Raw genomic sequence first — 17,279 nt, 5'->3', positions numbered from 1 at the left:
AAAAGATTCTCTACCATTTCATAAGAAAAAATAAAAAAAAAATTTTTGGAAAATTCTTGGACCCTGGTGCACACTTAGAAATTTGGCCTCTGGACCCTGAAAGGGTTAATGAGACTCGGTGATTATTATTATCATCATCATTACTAATATGGTGTCACTCGTATAAGTCCTCTGGCTCCCACATCTCATATTTATGTTTATTTATTCTACTGTGGAGTGTATTTATCATCTTTATATGTTATGTATCATGTTTATTATATAATTTTGAAAAAATATCATACGTGGATTAATGAAAATGTGTATATTAACGTATAATATATGACATTTAATGAGACTTAATGATTATTATCGAGTACAGTGGACCCCCGGTTAACGATTTTAATCCGTGCAAGAGGGCTCATCGTTATGCGAAATAATCGTTATGCGAATTAATTTTCCCCATAAGAAATAATGGAAATAAAATTAATCCGTGCAAGACGCCCAAAAGTATGAAAAAAAATTTTTTTTACCACATGAAATGTTAATTTTAATACACACAAACTGAAAAAGGCATGCACAATTACATGACACTTACTTTTATTGAAGATCTGGTGATGATTGATGGGATGGGAGGAGGGGAGAGCATTATCTTCTTACTGTTTAGAAGGGGAATCCCCTTCCATTAGGACTTGAGGTAGCAAGTCCTTTTCTGGGGTTACTTCCCTTCTTCTTTTAATGCCACTAGGACCAGCTTCAGAGTCACTGGACCTCTGTCGCACAACAAATCTGTCCATAGAGCTCTGTACCTCCCGTTTCTTCAAGACTTTCCTAAAATGGGCCATAACATTGTCATTGAAATAGTCACCAGCACGGCTTGCAACAGCTGTGTCAGGGTGATTTTCATCTATAAAGGTTTGCAGTTCAAACCACTCTGCACACATTTCCTTAATCTTTGAAGTAGGCACAATGGATTCCACAACTGGCATAGGCTTCTCAGGGTTAGCCCCAAACCCTTCAAAATCTTTCTTAATTTCCATACTAATTCTCACCCTTTTTACCACAGGGTTGGCACTAGAAGCTTTCTTGGGGCCCATGGTCACTTATTTTCCAGAAACACCACCGAAAACACTGTAATAATACGAAATATTCCGAGTGTATGCTTGGATGTTACCGCGGAGGCTGGCTGGTAAACAATGGGACGGCCGGCACATGTGAGGGCACATTGGACGCGTCTCGGACGAAAATCGGTATGCGGGTTTTTAATCGGTATGCGGGGCAAAAATTTTGCGATAAAAGTAATCGTTATGCGGAAAAATCGCTATGCGATGCCATCGTTATGCGGGGGTCCACTGTATTGTCATCATTACTAATATTGCATCTCAAGACATAAGACACACTTACTGATTTTAATGTGTACCTGCACACCAGCACAGTGTGTAAGTTTATTTAGGTACAGTTATACATAAGTATAACTATCAGAGTATATATAAAATATGAAGTAACTTTTATAAACACTTGAAATTTTGGAGTTTCCAGACACAATGGAGAGACGTGTTGCTTACGGAGCTTATGGAGAATGTAAACAACCAGGGTGGGGTGCGGAGACCGTATTAGAAAGTCAGGTGGGGGGGGGAGCCGTATGGAGAGTTTAGGCCATAATTTGAAATGACCGTATTAGCGGAACGCCGTAAAGCGAAATGCCGTAAAGCAGAGCCCTACTGTATTTTCACTTCTCTCTCACGCATTGCATCCATTCCCCTTGTATTCTATTTACCCTTTAATCTTACTGTAGCTACCACTGAATAATGCTCCAACATATCTTACATTCCTTTAAGAATATGCACATCCAGAAATCTGTTCATCAACATTCTGTCTACCAATACAGTCTAGCCAGCTGCTCTCATTGCACCCTGTATCATATATATTGTACATTTATTTATCCTTGTTTTCTTAAAATGAGTATCTTTTAGCAACCTGGGCTTTCCCGCTCTTTCATTTACTCTTGGCACCTTTAACCCTTAAACTGTCCAAACATAGATCTACGTTTTTTCAACATTTGAAAGTGTATGTAAAAAAAGTAGATTTTTTTTTTTTAAATTTGAAAACGTGTAAAAAAACTTTGATCTACTTTTTTTTTTTTTGTTTGAAAATATGTAAAAACAAAACGTAGATCCACTTTTGGAGCACTACGCATGTGAACATAGATCTGCTTGGACAGTTTAAGGCTTAACCCTTTGACTGTCGCAACCCCCAATCCTGAGGTGTCTCCTGGTGTCGCAAAATTTCAAAAAAAAAAAAAAATAATTTTTTCTTATGAAAAGATAGAGAATCTTTTCCCGATTGTAAAGACACCAAAAAAAAAAACAAAAAAAAAAAAAACAAATTTGATGGAAAACTGACGGAATTCGCTCTCGTGAAGTTAGCGACCTCGGCGATATTTACAAATCAGCGATTTCGCCCACTTTGAGCCCTATTTTCGGCTAATTCCATTATTCCAATCAACCAAACTCATAGCTATTTCTTCAGAACTCCATTTTTTCCATTGATTGAGTACAAGAAACTGCCCATTTACCGATTTCAACCACCCAATAACATGGTCAGAAATTTGCAATTTGGCCAATTTCACGAAAATTAAAAATATGACAATTTCAAAATAAGGACCAGAATGAACAATGCAGACATTCCTGGCTCTAAAATAACATTTTCTTTGTTCATCAGTCATGTCTCCAGGCCCCTGTGATATTACTCTTGCTTTTTATTTTGAAATTTTATTCAAACAAAAAATAGAAGATTTACTGTTATGCAGACTACTGTAATAATTGTAAAAATTACATCAACCCATTCATGACTGCATATTAGAATGGCTATTTGGACATTTATTGGACAATGACATCATTTGTTTACTTTTGAACATCGGCAAAAATCAAACATTTCCCGTACTTTGTGCTCCGTTTCCAGGTTCTTTTTATAGTAAAATTAATCAAAATCACCTCTATTTCTATAATATAGTTTCCATTCTATCAAATGAGACCATGAAAACGAGAATACAACCACAAATACTATACGAAAATAGACCACAAAATCGGCATTTTAATTAAAAAAAACGGTCGGAGTTTTTTTTTTCTCATTATGCACTGCGTGCTCCAGGATTTTTTTTTATATGGTGCACACTGACCACACAGACCCATTCTCTCACATGTGGGCCTACCAGCTTTCTCCTGCCTGATTTGAAGCCACTAGAATTTGAGTATACGTCAAACACGGTACCTCGTAAATGTATATATACGGCCGCGACAGTCAAAGGGTTAAAGTTGCCTACCTCGCTATCTACAAATAATCTCCTCCACTTTAGCATTAATTAAGGCTCCCCTAGAACAAATATTTTTGCACAGTTAAAATTCTGTAAATATTCATTTAACATTACTGCAGATCTCTCATCTACTTACATCTTGCCCATCAGTGCGTACACACTTAAAGTGGCTTGTTCCCATAAGGAATAATGTAAATTAGATTAGTCTGTTTCAGACCCCCAAAGATACAATTACAAAAGCACTAAAAAATACACTTACAAAAGCTCTTACAAAAATACACTTAAATAATTGTTCGAGTTGGGAGCTGTTCAAAACTCGAGTTACTACTGTATAACTCGTTTCTCACATCTCACCTTTTGTAGTACAAAGGCATAATTCAGAGAGCAGAGTAGTTATGGAAATGGTTTGCTCATATAGAGAGACTGAAACAAGATACTACATATTGTTCAGAGGGCTGTATGAATCTGTGGTTTTCACAATTTAATGTGCTGTTGGAGTGTGATTAAGGAAAGTGGGTGCGGGAGGGAAGAGGAGCGATTGGTGGAATGATGATGTGAAGAGAGTAGTAAGGGAGAAAAAGTTAGCTTATGAGAAGTTTTTACAAAGTAGAAGTGATGCAAGGAGGGAAGAGTATATGGAGAAAAAGAGAGAGGTTAAGAGAGTGGTGAAGCAGTGTAAAAAGAGAGCAAATGAGCGAGTGGGTGAGATGTTATCAATAAATTTTGTTGAAAATAAGAAAAAGTTTTGGAGTGAGATTAACAAGTTAAGAAAGCCTAGAGAAGAGAACAAATGGATTTGTCAGTTAAAAATAGGAGAGGAGAGTTATTAAATGGAGAGTTAGAGGTATTGGGAAGATGGAGGGAATATTTTGAGGAATTGTTAAATGTTGATGAAGATAGGGAAGCTGTGATTTCGTGTATAGGGCAAGGAGGAACAACATCTTGTAGGAGTGAGGAAGAGCCAGTTGTGAGTGTGGGGGAAGTTCGTGAGGCAGTAGGTAAAATGAAAGGGGGTAAGGCAGCCGGGATTGATGGGATAAAGATAGAAATGTTAAAAGCAGGTGGGGATGTAGTTTTGGAGTGGTTGGTGCAATTATTTAATAAATGTATGAAAGAGGGTAAGGTACCTAGGGATTGGCAGAGAGCATGCATAGTTCCTTTGTATAAAGGCAAAGGGGATAAAAGAGAGTGCAAAAATTATAGGGGGATAAGTCTGTTGAGTATACCTGGTAAAGTGTATGGTAGAGTTATTATTGAAAGAATTAAGAGTAAGACGGAGAATAGGATAGCAGATGAACAAGGAGGCTTTAGGAAAGGTAGGGGGTGTGTGGACCAGGTGTTTACAGTGAAATATATAAGTGAACAGTACTTAGATAAGGCTAAAGAGGTCTTTGTGGCATTTATGGATTTGGAAAAGGCATATGACAGGGTGGATAGGGGGGCAATGTGGCAGATGTTGCAGGTGTATGGTGTAGGAGGTAGGTTACTGAAAGCAGTGAAGAGTTTTTACAAGGATAGTGAGGCTCAAGTTAGAGTATGCAGGAAAGAGGAAAATTATTTCCCAGTAAAAGTAGGCCTTAGACAAGGATGTGTGATGGCACCGTGGTTGTTTAATATATTTATAGATGGGGTTGTAAGAGAAGTAAATGCGAGGGTCTTGGCAAGAGGCGTGGAGTTAAAAGATAAGAATCACACATAAAATGGGAGTTGTCACAGTTGCTCTTTGCTGATGACACTGTGCTCTTGGGAGATTCTGAAGAGAAGTTGCAGAGATTGGTGGATGAATTTGGTAGGGTGTGCAAAAGAAGAAAATTGAAAGTGAATACAGGAAAGAGTAAGGTTATGAGGATAACAAAAAGATTAGGTGATGAAAGATTGGATATCAGATTGGAGGGAGAGAGTATGGAGGAGGTGAATGTATTCAGATATCTGGGAGTGGACGTGTCAGCGGATGGGTCTATGAAAGATGAGGTGAATCATAGAATTGATGAGGGGAAAAGGGTGAGTGGTGCACTTAGGAGTCTGTGGAGACGAAGAACTTTGTCCTTGGAGGCAAAGAGAGGAATGTATGAGAGTATAGTTTTACCAACGCTCTTATATGGGTGTGAAGCATGGGTGATGAATGTTGCAGCGAGGAGAAGGCTGGAGGCAGTGGAGATGTCATGTCTGAGAGCAATGTTTGGTGTGAATATAATGCAGAGAATTCGTAGTTTGGAAGTTAGGAGGAGGTGCGGGATTACCAAAACTGTTGTCCAGAGGGCTGAGGAAGGGTTGTTGAGGTGGTTCGGACATGTGGAGAGAATGGAGCGAAACAGAATAACTTCAAGAGTGTATCAGTCTGTAGTGGAAGGAAGGCGGGGTAGGGGGCGGCCTAGGAAAGGTTGGAGGGAGGGGGTAAAGGAGGTTTTGTGTGCGAGGGGCTTGGACTTCCAGCAGGCATGCGTGAGCGTGTTTGATAGGAGTGAATGGAGACAAATGGTTTTTAATACTTGACGTGCTGTTGGAGTGTGTGCAAAGTAACATTTATGAAGGGGTTCAGGGAAACCGGCAGGCCGGACTTGAGTCCTGGAGATGGGAAGTACAGTGCCTGCACTCCGAAGGAGGGGTGTTAATGTTGCAGTTTAAAAACTGAAGTGTAAAGCACCCTTCTGGCAAGACAGTGATGGAGTGAATGATGGTGAAAGTTTTTCTTTTTCGGGCCACCCTGCCTTGGTGGGAATTGGCCGGTGTGATAAAAAAAAAAAAAACTTAAACAATATTCACTGGAAAACTAGTTAGCCAAATTTTACCTTTAAACGTTCTAAACGTATATATACGTTCTCTCATGTAGCGCCTCGAATATTTTGATTTTTTTTTTTTTTTTTTGGTAGGAAAAAAGAGCATGTGGTATCCAGGCATCCTCAATCTTTTTCATATGGCGGACACTTGAGTGCACACACCCAATCTCTAATGTCTAGGCGACTCGGTCCTATCGTGTCAATGTTGAATGAATGACAAATGAAACGTATATATACGTTTGGGGCACTACGCGAGAGAATGTGTATATTCATTTGGACCGTTTAAGGGTTAATTTCTGGAAATGAAAATTATAGTGGGTGTGATATTGAAGTTTGTGGGTCATTTAAATTGTGATGTCACCACTTTCAGGAAGACAGCTACTGAGTGAATGATAAATACACCTCTTTGGAATGCCATATCTTGTTGGGAAAGAGCTGATGTTTTTTAAAGAAAGATATTGAAATATTGATTTGGGCTTAGTTTACTGCATTTTTCTTTTTTGTTTGATTTTATAAAATTATGTCTCGGGTGCTATTTCTAAATTTGTTGAATACCTATTTCTAATTACTTTTCAGGTGAATATGCCTGCCGACAGCTTTGAGTCACCCCTGACCCTGGCTGCTTGTGGTGGCCACACTGACCTTGCACTCCTGCTTTTAGAAAGAGGAGCAAATATCGAGGAAGTTAATGATGAGGGATATACCCCTCTCATGGAGGCTGCCAGGGAAGGACATGAAGAAATGGTCACACTGCTGTTAGCTCATGGTAACTGCAATGTTTTATAATCAGATGTTTTGCCACAAAATGTTTCAAATGTCTTTTGTATATTTAAATTGAAAATTTAATAGTTCACTGTAAATGAATAGAATAATTTTAAAGAAATTACATATTGCAAAATTGCTTAAAGTATGTTTACGACTTATTTTTCAGGTGCAGATATTAATGCACAAACGGAAGAAACACAAGAGACTGCATTGACATTGGCATGCTGTGGTGGCTTTCGAGATGTTGCTGACCTACTCATCAAGGCTGGAGCAGACCTTGAACTTGGGGCATCAACACCACTCATGGAGGCAGCACAAGAGGGACATAGAGACCTAGTTGAGTAAGTTCTCCTTGTCATCCTTCCCCCCCCCCCCACCCCTCTCAGTATATATATTGTGTGGTATATTGTGTGTTGTAATTTTGAGAATGTCATTCTTCATTTTTACTGTACCTAGATTACTCTTGTGAAGGTTTTGCATTTGCTCAAGATAGTTATGTAATGAGTTGTTGATTATGCTATTTCTTGTTTATACATGAAATAGTAAGTCATTTTTCAGGTTATAAAGTACAATAAACCCTCTTATATAGTGAGGATTTTTTTGTAAATGATATTGAAAAAATATGTATCCAAAACATCGATATGTAAATCCTTTAAAAAATTAATTAAGTAACATGCAAAATTTGAGTGGCCCCCTTCATAGATTTTTCTCAAATTGCTTGTCAGGCCTTGAGTGATGGCCCCCAAACTTCCACTGTTTTAGCTAACTGAGGGAAAGTCATAACCATTACACAGCATTTTTCTTGCTTGATGTCCGAAATTTATTTACCTTACGAATACTTGTATAAAATACTATAAAACATTTGTGGAGAATATTCAGTGTTATATTAAGAATCCTTAATAGTTGGTAGAAGAAAACTTTATTCTGACCATTACACTTGAAGGTCAGTAAACTATCATTGTACCTTATAATTAGACATGAACAAATGTTTTACTTAGTGGACTAGGTCTGTTGCCTGTAACAAAACACACCAAATCTAGAGGAAAATTGAAGACCAAATGGCAACAGTGTGAATATGCAGACTTTAACAAACTAATGTGGGCCACCCCATCCTCATCCAGGAACAGTGAAAACAGACTGGTCCTGGACATTGCCCATATTGGACAGCTGTGATGCAGTGAACTTGGTCAGCTGCATTGATGATTCTGCCTGACACCCCAATGCAGTGATTCTGAACATTTATCTGCCCAAAATTTTGCCTGTCTTATCTGAAATCTGTTGCATAGGGGGTCCATTCAACCTATAGTTTACTGTATTTCCGAAGTCTCTTAAATCAATTTCCATTAAATTAGTAGAGATCAAATGCTTAATTTTATTATGAGAACTGAAGGATAGCGAGGAGGAATTGGCATAGTGAGTTAGAGGAGGAGGAATTGCCATAGCAGGATGAACCTATATCATCTTGTGATAAACCCTTAACTCTGATATATCCAGGAATTAAAATTCCTGTGTGGCAAAATTTAAAAAAAAAAAAAAAAACCTTTCTTACAAATTGTTTTTATGAATTGAATACGGCTGAGTAGAATCTGATAAAAGTATTAGATTTTATGGTAACTGTAAAGCATAAATACCGCAGCAGTATTTATGCATTACAATTAATGCCAAGTTATGTTTGTTTTTAATTTTTTAATGTTTGACACTGTCCACTAGTAGGGGCGTTAGTAGATGGGGAGATGGAGGTATTGGGTAGATGGCGAGAATATTTTGAGGAACTTTTAAATGTTGACAAAGAAAGGGAGGCGATTATTTCATGCACTGGCCAGGGAAGTATAATATCTTGTAGGAGTGAAGAAGACCAGGATGTGAGTGTGGGGGAGGTGCATGTGGCATTATGTAGAATGAAAGGGGTAAAGCAGCTGGAACTGATGGGATTATGACAAAAATGTTAAAAGCAGGGGGGGATATAGTGTTGGAGTGGTTGGTATTTTTGTTTAATAAATGTATGAATTAGAAGAATTAGAGGTAAGACAGAATGTAGAATTGCGGACGAGCAAGGAGGCTTCAGAGTGGGTAGGGGATGTGTACATCAAGTGTTTACATTGAAGCATATATGTGAACAGTATTTAGATAAAGGTAGGGAAGTTTTTATTGCATTTATGGATTTAGAAAAGGCATATGATAGAGTGGATAGAGGAGCAATGTGGCAGATGTTGCAAGTATATGGAATAGGTGGTAAGTTACTAAATGCTGTAAAGAGCTTTTATGAGGATAGTGAGGCTCAGGTTAGGGTGTGTAGAAGAGAGGGAGAATACTTCCCGGTAAAAGTAGGTCTTAGACAGGGATGTGTAATGTCACCATGGTTGTTAAATATATTTATAGATGGGGTTGTAAAAGAAGTAAATGCTAGGGTGTTCGGGAGAGGGGTGGGATTAAATTATGGGGAATCAAATTCAAAATGGGAATTGACAGTTACTTTTTGCTGATGATACTGTGCTTATGGGAGATTCTAAAGAAAAATTGCAAAGGTTAGTGGATGAGTTTGAGAATGTGTGTAAAGGTAGAAAGTTGAAAGTGAACATAGAAAAGAGTAAGGTGATGAGGGTATCAAATGATTTAGATAAAGAAAAATTGGATATCAAATTGGGGAGGAGGAGTATGGAAGAAGTAAATGTTTTCAGATACTTAGGAGTTGACGTGTCGGCAGATGGATTTATGAAGGATGAGGTTAATCATAGAATTGATGAGGGAAAAAAGGTGAGTGGTGCATTGAGGTATATGTGGAGTCAAAAAACGTTATCTATGGAGGCAAAGAAGGGAATGTATGAAAGTATAGTAGTACCAACACTCTTATATGGATGTGAAGCTTGGGTGGTAAATGCAGCAGCGAGGAGACGGTTGGAGGCAGTGGAGATGTCCTGTCTAAGGGCAATGTATGGTGTAAATATTATGCAGAAAATTCGGAGTGTGGAAATTAGGAGAAGGTGTGGAGTTAATAAAAGCATTAGTCAGAGGGCAGAAGAGGGGTTGTTGAGGTGGTTTGGTCATTTAGAGAGAATGGATCAAAGTAGAATGACATGGAAAGCATATAAATCTATAGGGGAAGGAAAGAGGGGTAGGGGTCGTCCTCGAAAGGGTTGGAAAGAGGGGGTAAAGGAGGTTTTGTGGGTGAGGGGCTTGGACTTCCAGCAAGCGTGCATGAGCGTGTTAGATAGGAGTAAATGGAGACGAATGATACTTGGGACCTGACGATCTGTTGGAGTGTGAGCAGGGTAATATTTAGTGAAGGGATTCAGGGAAACCGGTTATTTTCATATAGTCGGACTTGAGTCCTGGAAATGGGAAGTACAATGCCTGCACTTTAAAGGAGGGGTTTGGGATATTGGCAGTTTGGAGGGATATGTTGTGTATCTCTATACGTATATGCTTCTAAACTGTTGTATTCTGAGCACCTCTGCAAAAGCAGTGATAATGTGTGAGTGTGGTGAAAGTGTTGAATGATGATGAAAGTATTTTCTTTTCGGGGATTTTCTTTCTTTTTTTTTTGGGTCACCCTGCCTCGGTGGGAGACGACCGACTTGTTGAAAAAAAAAAATGTATGAAAGAGGGGAAGGTACCTAGGGATTTGCAGAGAGCATGTATAGTCCCTTTATATAAAGGGAAGGGGGACAAAAGAGATTGTAAAAATTATAGAGGAATAAGTTTACTGAGTATACCAGGAAAAGTGTACAGTAGGGTTATTATTGAAAGAATTAGCGGCAAGACAGAATGTAGGATTGCGGATGTGCAAGAAGGTTTTAGAGTGGGTAGGGGATGTGTAGGTCAAGTGTTTACATTGAAGCATATATGTGAACAGTATGTATTTAGATAAAGGTAAAGAAGTTTTTATTGCATTTATGGATTTAGAAAAGGCATATGATAGTGGATTGGGGAGCAATGTGGCAGATGTTACAAGTATATGGAATAGGTGGTAAATTGCTAAATGCTGTAATGAGTTTTTATGAGGATAGTGAGGCTCAGGTTAGGGTATGTAGAAGAGAGGGAGACTACCTCCCGGTAAAAGTAGGTCTTAGAAAGGGATGTGTAATGTCACTATGGTTGTTTAACCCTTTGACTGTTTCAGGCCCCTCTCTGAAACTGTCATTCTATGTCGCTCAATTTTTGAAAAAAAAAAAATTATTTTTTCTTATGAAATGATAGAGAATCTTTTCCCGATGGTAATGACACCAAAAGTTCGAAATTTGGTCGAAAACTCGTGGAATTATGCTCCCGCGAAGTTAGCGGTCTCGGAGACATATGCGTATCGGCGATTTCGCCGACTTTCAGCCCTATTTTCAGCCAATTCCATTGTTCCAGTTGACCAAACTCATAGCTATTTCTTTAGAACTCCATTTTATCTATCAGCTGAGTACAAGAAACCTCCCATTTACTAATTTGGACTACCCAATATGGTGGTCAGAAATTGGCAATTTGGCCAATTTCACGCAAAATAAAAAAGATGCCAATTTCAAAATAGGGTCCAGAATAAACAAGGTAGACATTCGTGGCACTAAAATAACATATGCTCTGTTCATTAGTCACATCTCTAGGCCCCTCTTATATTATTATTGCTTTCTATTTTGATTTTTTATTCAAACCAAAAAATACAAAATTTACTGTTATGCAGACGACTGCATTATTGTAAAAATGGTATAAATAATATCAGTGCACTAGTGAAGGAATATTAGACTCCCCAGTTGACGTGTATTGGTCGTGTGGTGTGATTTATTTACTCTTGAACATTGGTAAAAATCGAACATTTCCGCTACTTTGAGCTCAGTTTCAAGGTTGTTTTCATCGTAAAAGTAATGGAAATCATCTCTATTTCTGTAATATGTTTTCCATTTTATCACCTAAGACCATGAAAACGCGAATACAACGATAAATACTATACGAAAATACACCTCAAAGTCGGCGTTTTATTCCAAAAAAACGATCAGTTTTTTTTTTCTCATTACGCAATGTGTGCTGCAGGATTTTTTTTATGTGGTGCACACTGACCACACAGACCCATTCTCTCACATGTGGGCCTACCAGCTTTCTCCCACTTGATTTGAAGCCGCTAGAATTATTGAGTATATATACGTCAGAAACATTGGCTCGTAAGACGTATTTATACGTCGAAAACAGTCAAAGGGTTAATATATTTATGGATGAGGTTGTAAAAGAAGTAAATGCTAGGGTGTTCGGGAGAGGGGTGGGATTAAATTATGCGGAATCAAATACAAAATGGGAATTGACACAGTTACTTTTTACTGATGATACTGTGCTTATGGGAGATTCTAAAGAAATATTGCAAAGGTTAATAGACGAGTTTGGGAGTGTGTGTAAAGGTAGAAAGTTGAAAGTGAGCATAGAATAGAGTAAGGTGATAAGGGTATCAAATGATTTAGAGAAAGAAAAATTGGATATCAAATTGGGGAGGAGGAATATGGAAGAAGTGAATGTTTTCAGATATTTGGGAGTTGACGTGTCAGCGGATGGATTTGTGAAGGATGAGGTTAATCATAGAATTGATGAAGGAAAAAAAGGCAAGTGGTGCATTGAGGTATATATGGAGACAAAAAACATTATCTATGGATGCAAAGAAGGGAATGTATGAAAGTTTAGTAGCACCAACGCTCTTATATGGGTGTGAAGCTTGGGTTGTAAATGCTGCAACGAGGAGATGGTTGGAGGCAGTGGAGATGTCCTGTCTAAGGGCAGTGTGTGGTGTGGATATTATGCAGAAAATTCGGAGTGTGGAAATTATGAGAGTCAATAAAAGTATTAGTCAGAGGGCTGAAGAGGGGGTGTTGAGGTGGTTTGGTCATTTAGAGAGAATGGATCAAAGTAGATTGACATGGAAAGCGTATAAATCTGTAGGGGAAGGAAGGCGGGGTAGGGGTTGTCCCCGAAAAGGTTGGAGGGAAGGGGTAAAGGAGGTTTTGTGGGTGAGGGGTTTGGACTTCCAGCAAGCGTGGGTGAGCATGTTTGATAGGAATGAATGGAGACGAATGGTATTTGGTACCTGATGAGCTGTTGGAGTGTGAGCAGGGTAATATTTAGTGAAGGGTTTCAGGGAAACCAGTTATTTTTTATATAGCCAGACTTGAGTCCTGGAAATGGGAAGTACAATGCCTGCACTCTAAAGGAGGAGTTTAGGATATTGGCAGTTTGTATCTTTATATGTATATGCATCTGAACTTGTATTCTGAGCACCTCTGCAAAAATGGTGATTATGTGTGAGTGAGGTGAAAGTGTTGAATGATGATAAAAGTATTTTCTTATTTGGGATTTTCTTTCTTTTTTGAGTCACCCTTCCTCGGTGGGAGACGGCCGACTTGTTAAAAAAAAAAAAATCAAACACATTGGCTCGTACAATGTATATATACGACCGAAACAGTCAAAGGGTTAACACCTGTATGCCTTCCATATTATTGTAAAATATATAAAACAAGGAAATCTTGTGGTATTACAATTGTTTCCTCGTATAATAAGTAATGGAAACGTAGAAATGTTACATTGTTTGATTATATTGAATTATCCTAGGTGAAATTTACATAGTGTGCTTATTAACTAAATCCACTGTTAGTATTATGAAATTGTAATAAATTTTGAATGAATAAAGCATCTTCCTGGCAGTTTCAAACTGTGTTAGCTGGTTGGGAAGCTAGTGATGAAACAACGGGTCTTGATGTCATTGTTTACTTATGCTAGTTAGATAGTGTTACCTCATAATGCACTGCATGGACCTACCTGATCTTAGACCCAAATAGTATAGCTGAAGTGAAAAATATTGGCAGATGGCATATTTGAAGGTATGAAAAACCATGTGTACTATTACGTTGGACAGCCATCATCCGCTTACTCTAGTATGTTGGACTCGGTTAAAGGGTTAGCTAATGTGCTCTTCTGCTAGGTTGATAAAGTAGTGACTTAAAACATTGGGCCTGGCTTTTTATTGGGCTTGTGTTGGAGAGTTAGATCCGAGTGAGTAGACAAGTACAGTTTTGTGTGACATTATGTACTTTTGGCATGTGAGCAAAATAACATTTGTGAATGAATTAGGGGAAATTTGTTAGCCAGGCTTGTGTTCTATAGGTAGAAAGTATGGTGCCTGCACTCTGAAGGAGAGGTAGTGATATTGCAGTTTGTAGGACTATTTAAACCGTGATTTCAGCTTGCTTCTGGCAAGACGCTGAGGTCAGTGGTCATACCTGCCTAAGCTCTCTGGGAGTTAGTGTGGGGTGTTATCAAGCACCATGGCTTGTTGTAACGTTTTAGAATCTCAGGTTCAAGTGTTGGAGGAGGAGGTTCTACTTCTTCAGGAGGAAAATAGGAGGCTGAAACTTTGTCTAGATGGGTTTGGGAGTGAGTGAGAGATGGATTAAGCTGGTAAGGAGGAAATGGTCAGCAGCAGTGAGAGTGGCAGCCGCTTTAAGTGGCAAGTGATTCACAGTTCAGGAAAAAGGAAGATAAGGAGGGTTAATAGAGAAGATGTGACGGTAGGAAATCAATTCTCTGTTCTCCAGGACAAGTGTACTTCAGTGGTTAGTGAGGTTGAAGGTCACTGATTCCCCTGCTAATCAAGGTAAGAATATTCTAATTGTTGGAGATTCTCGGGTAAGATATATGGACCGTGCTTTTTGGGACAGAGATAGAAAGGTCAGATAGGGTGTGCCTCCCAGGAGCTGGTGTTGGTGACATAGTCAGCAGGTTGAAAAATGATATGTCAGGTAATGGGAATAAGCCCATTATCTGTTTTAGTGCTAGGGGGTAATGACATTGGGAAGGGCAAGAGAGAGGAGCTACTGGATAAGTACAGGTCAGCCATAGAAGTAGTCAGGTCTGAGGGAGGGATCCCAGTCATATGTAGCATCTTGCCTAGAAAGGGAGTGGGCAATGAATGGATGTCTAGGGTAGTTGGTGTAAATTGCTGGCTAGACAGGTATTGCAAGGAACTTGCAATCCCATTCATTGATAACTGGGGCAAATTCTATGGCAAATGTGATATATATGCAAGGGATGGGGTTCATCTCTTAGGGCTGGAGTGGTTGCATTAGCCAATTCGATTGAGGGGGTAATTGATGACTTGTCTTGGACTTTAAACTGATAGATTACATAGGTATGGGTGTTTGTGGGAAACAGTCAGGCTGCAGTATTAGGGTTGGAAACAGCAGATATTACCAGGATACCTCAGGGATACGTTTAAAAGACAATATTCAAAATAAAGTTCCTAGTAAAGGCAAATCAATTGATCAACAAAGAGAGATAGTAGAGGGCAACGAGTGACTAGCTCCCTTAAGGTTTACTATACAAATAACAGGAGTCTAAGAAATAAGACAGATGAGCTAAGATTACTTGCAAGTGCAGGTAATGTAGATTTTCTTTTTTTTTTCAACACCTCGGCCATCTTCCACCTAGGCAGGGTGACCCAAAAAGAAAGAAAATCCCCAAAAAGAAAATACTTTAATCATCATTCAACACTTCCACCTCACTCTCACATAATCACTGTTTTTGCAGAGGTGCCCAGAATACAACAGTTTAGAAGTTATTTTTTTTTTTTTTATTATCACACCGGCCGATTCCCACCAAGGCAGGGTGGCCCGAAAAAGAAAAACTTTCACCATCATTCACTCCATCACTGTCTTGCCAGAAGGGTGCTTTACACTACAGTTTTTAAACTGCAACATTAACACCCCTCCTTCAGAGTGCAGGCACTGTACTTCCCATCTCCAGGACTCAAGTCCGGCCTGCCGGTTTCCCTGAATCCCTTCATAAATGTTACTTTGCTCACACTCCAACAGCACGTCAAGTATTAAAAACCATTTGTCTCCATTCACTCCTATCAAACACGCTCACGCATGCCTGCTGGAAGTCCAAGCCCCTCGCACACAAAACCTCCTTTACCCCCTCCCTCCAACCCTTCCTAGGCCGACCCCTACCCCGCCTTCCTTCCACTACAGACTGATACACTCTTGAAGTCATTCTGTTTCGCTCCATTCTCTCTACATGTCCGAACCACCTCAACAACCCTTCCTCAGCCCTCTGGACAACAGTTTTGGTAATCCCGCACCTCCTCCTAACTTCCAAACTACGAATTCTCTGCATTATATTCACACCACACATTGCCCTCAGACATGACATCTCCACTGCCTCCAGCCTTCTCCTCGCTGCAACATTCATCACCCACGCTTCACACCCATATAAGAGCGTTGGTAAAACTATACTCTCATACATTCCCCTCTTTGCCTCCAAGGACAAAGTTCTTTGTCTCCACAGACTCCTAAGTGCACCACTCACTCTTTTTCCCTCATCAATTCTATGATTCACCTCATCTTTCATAGACCCATCCGCTGACACGTCCACTCCCAAATATCTGAATACGTTCACCTCCTCCATACTCTCTCCCTCCAATCTGATATTCAATCTTTCATCACCTAATCTTTTTGTTATCCTCATAACCTTACTCTTTCCTGTATTCACCTTTAATTTTCTTCTTTTGCACACCCTACCAAATTCATCCACCAATCTCTGCAACTTCTCTTCAGAATCTCCCAAGAGCACAGTGTCATCGGCAAAGAGCAGCTGTGACAACTCCCACTTTGTGTGTGATTCTTTATCTTTTAACTCCACGCCTCTTGCCAAGACCCTCGCATTTACTTCTCTTACAACCCCATCTATAAATATATTAAACAACCACGGTGACATCACACATCCTTGTCTAAGGCCTACTTTTACTGGGAAAAAATTTCCCTCTTTCCTACATACTCTAACTTGAGCCTCACTATCCTCGTAAAAACTCTTCACTGCTTTCAGTAACCTACCTCCTACACCATACACTTGCAACATCTGCCACATTGCCCCCCTATCCACCCTGTCATACGCCTTTTCCAAATCCATAAATGCCACAAAGACCTCTTTAGCCTTATCTAAATACTGTTCACTTATATGTTTCACTGTAAACACCTGGTCCACACACCCCCTACCTTTCCTAAAGCCTCCTTGTTCATCTGCTATCCTATTCTCCGTCTTACTCTTAATTCTTTCAATTATAACTCTACCATACACTTTACCAGGTACACTCAACAGACTTATCCCCCTATAATTTTTGCACTCTCTTTTATCCCCTTTGCCTTTATACAAAGGAACTATGCATGCTCTCTGCCAATCCCTAGGTACCTTACCCTCTTCCATACATTTATTAAATAATTGCACCAACCACTCCAAAACTATATCCCCACCTGCTTTTAACATTTCTATCTTTATCCCATCAATCCCGGCTGCCTTACCCCCTTTCATTTTACCTACTGCCTCACGAACTTCCCCCACACTCACAACTGGCTCTTCCTCACTCCTACAAGATGTTATTCCTCCTTGCCCTATACACGAAATCACAGCTTCCCTATCTTCATCAACATTTAACAATT

General features: G+C 39.3%; 1 protein-coding gene across 3 annotated transcripts in view; it reads left to right on the top strand.

Moving 5' to 3' along the window:
* LOC128685747 (ankyrin repeat domain-containing protein 17-like) overlaps positions 1-17,279 on the top strand; it is a gene marked incomplete at its 3' end in the record, with an annotated part of 256,077 nt that overhangs the window by 200,606 nt on the left and 38,192 nt on the right. For all 3 annotated transcript variants that reach the window (XM_070088008.1, XM_070088007.1, XM_070088009.1), the window contains 2 exon segments: positions 6,643-6,832; positions 6,998-7,172. In XM_070088008.1, coding sequence (XP_069944109.1) covers positions 6,643-6,832; positions 6,998-7,172 — 365 coding nt within the window.

The sequence above is a fragment of the Cherax quadricarinatus genome, chromosome 23, assembly GCF_038502225.1.
Source record: "Cherax quadricarinatus isolate ZL_2023a chromosome 23, ASM3850222v1, whole genome shotgun sequence".
Classification (NCBI taxonomy): domain Eukaryota; kingdom Metazoa; phylum Arthropoda; class Malacostraca; order Decapoda; family Parastacidae; genus Cherax; species Cherax quadricarinatus.
Note: the sequence above shows the minus strand (reverse complement) of the source record. Positions and strands in the feature narration are given on the sequence as shown.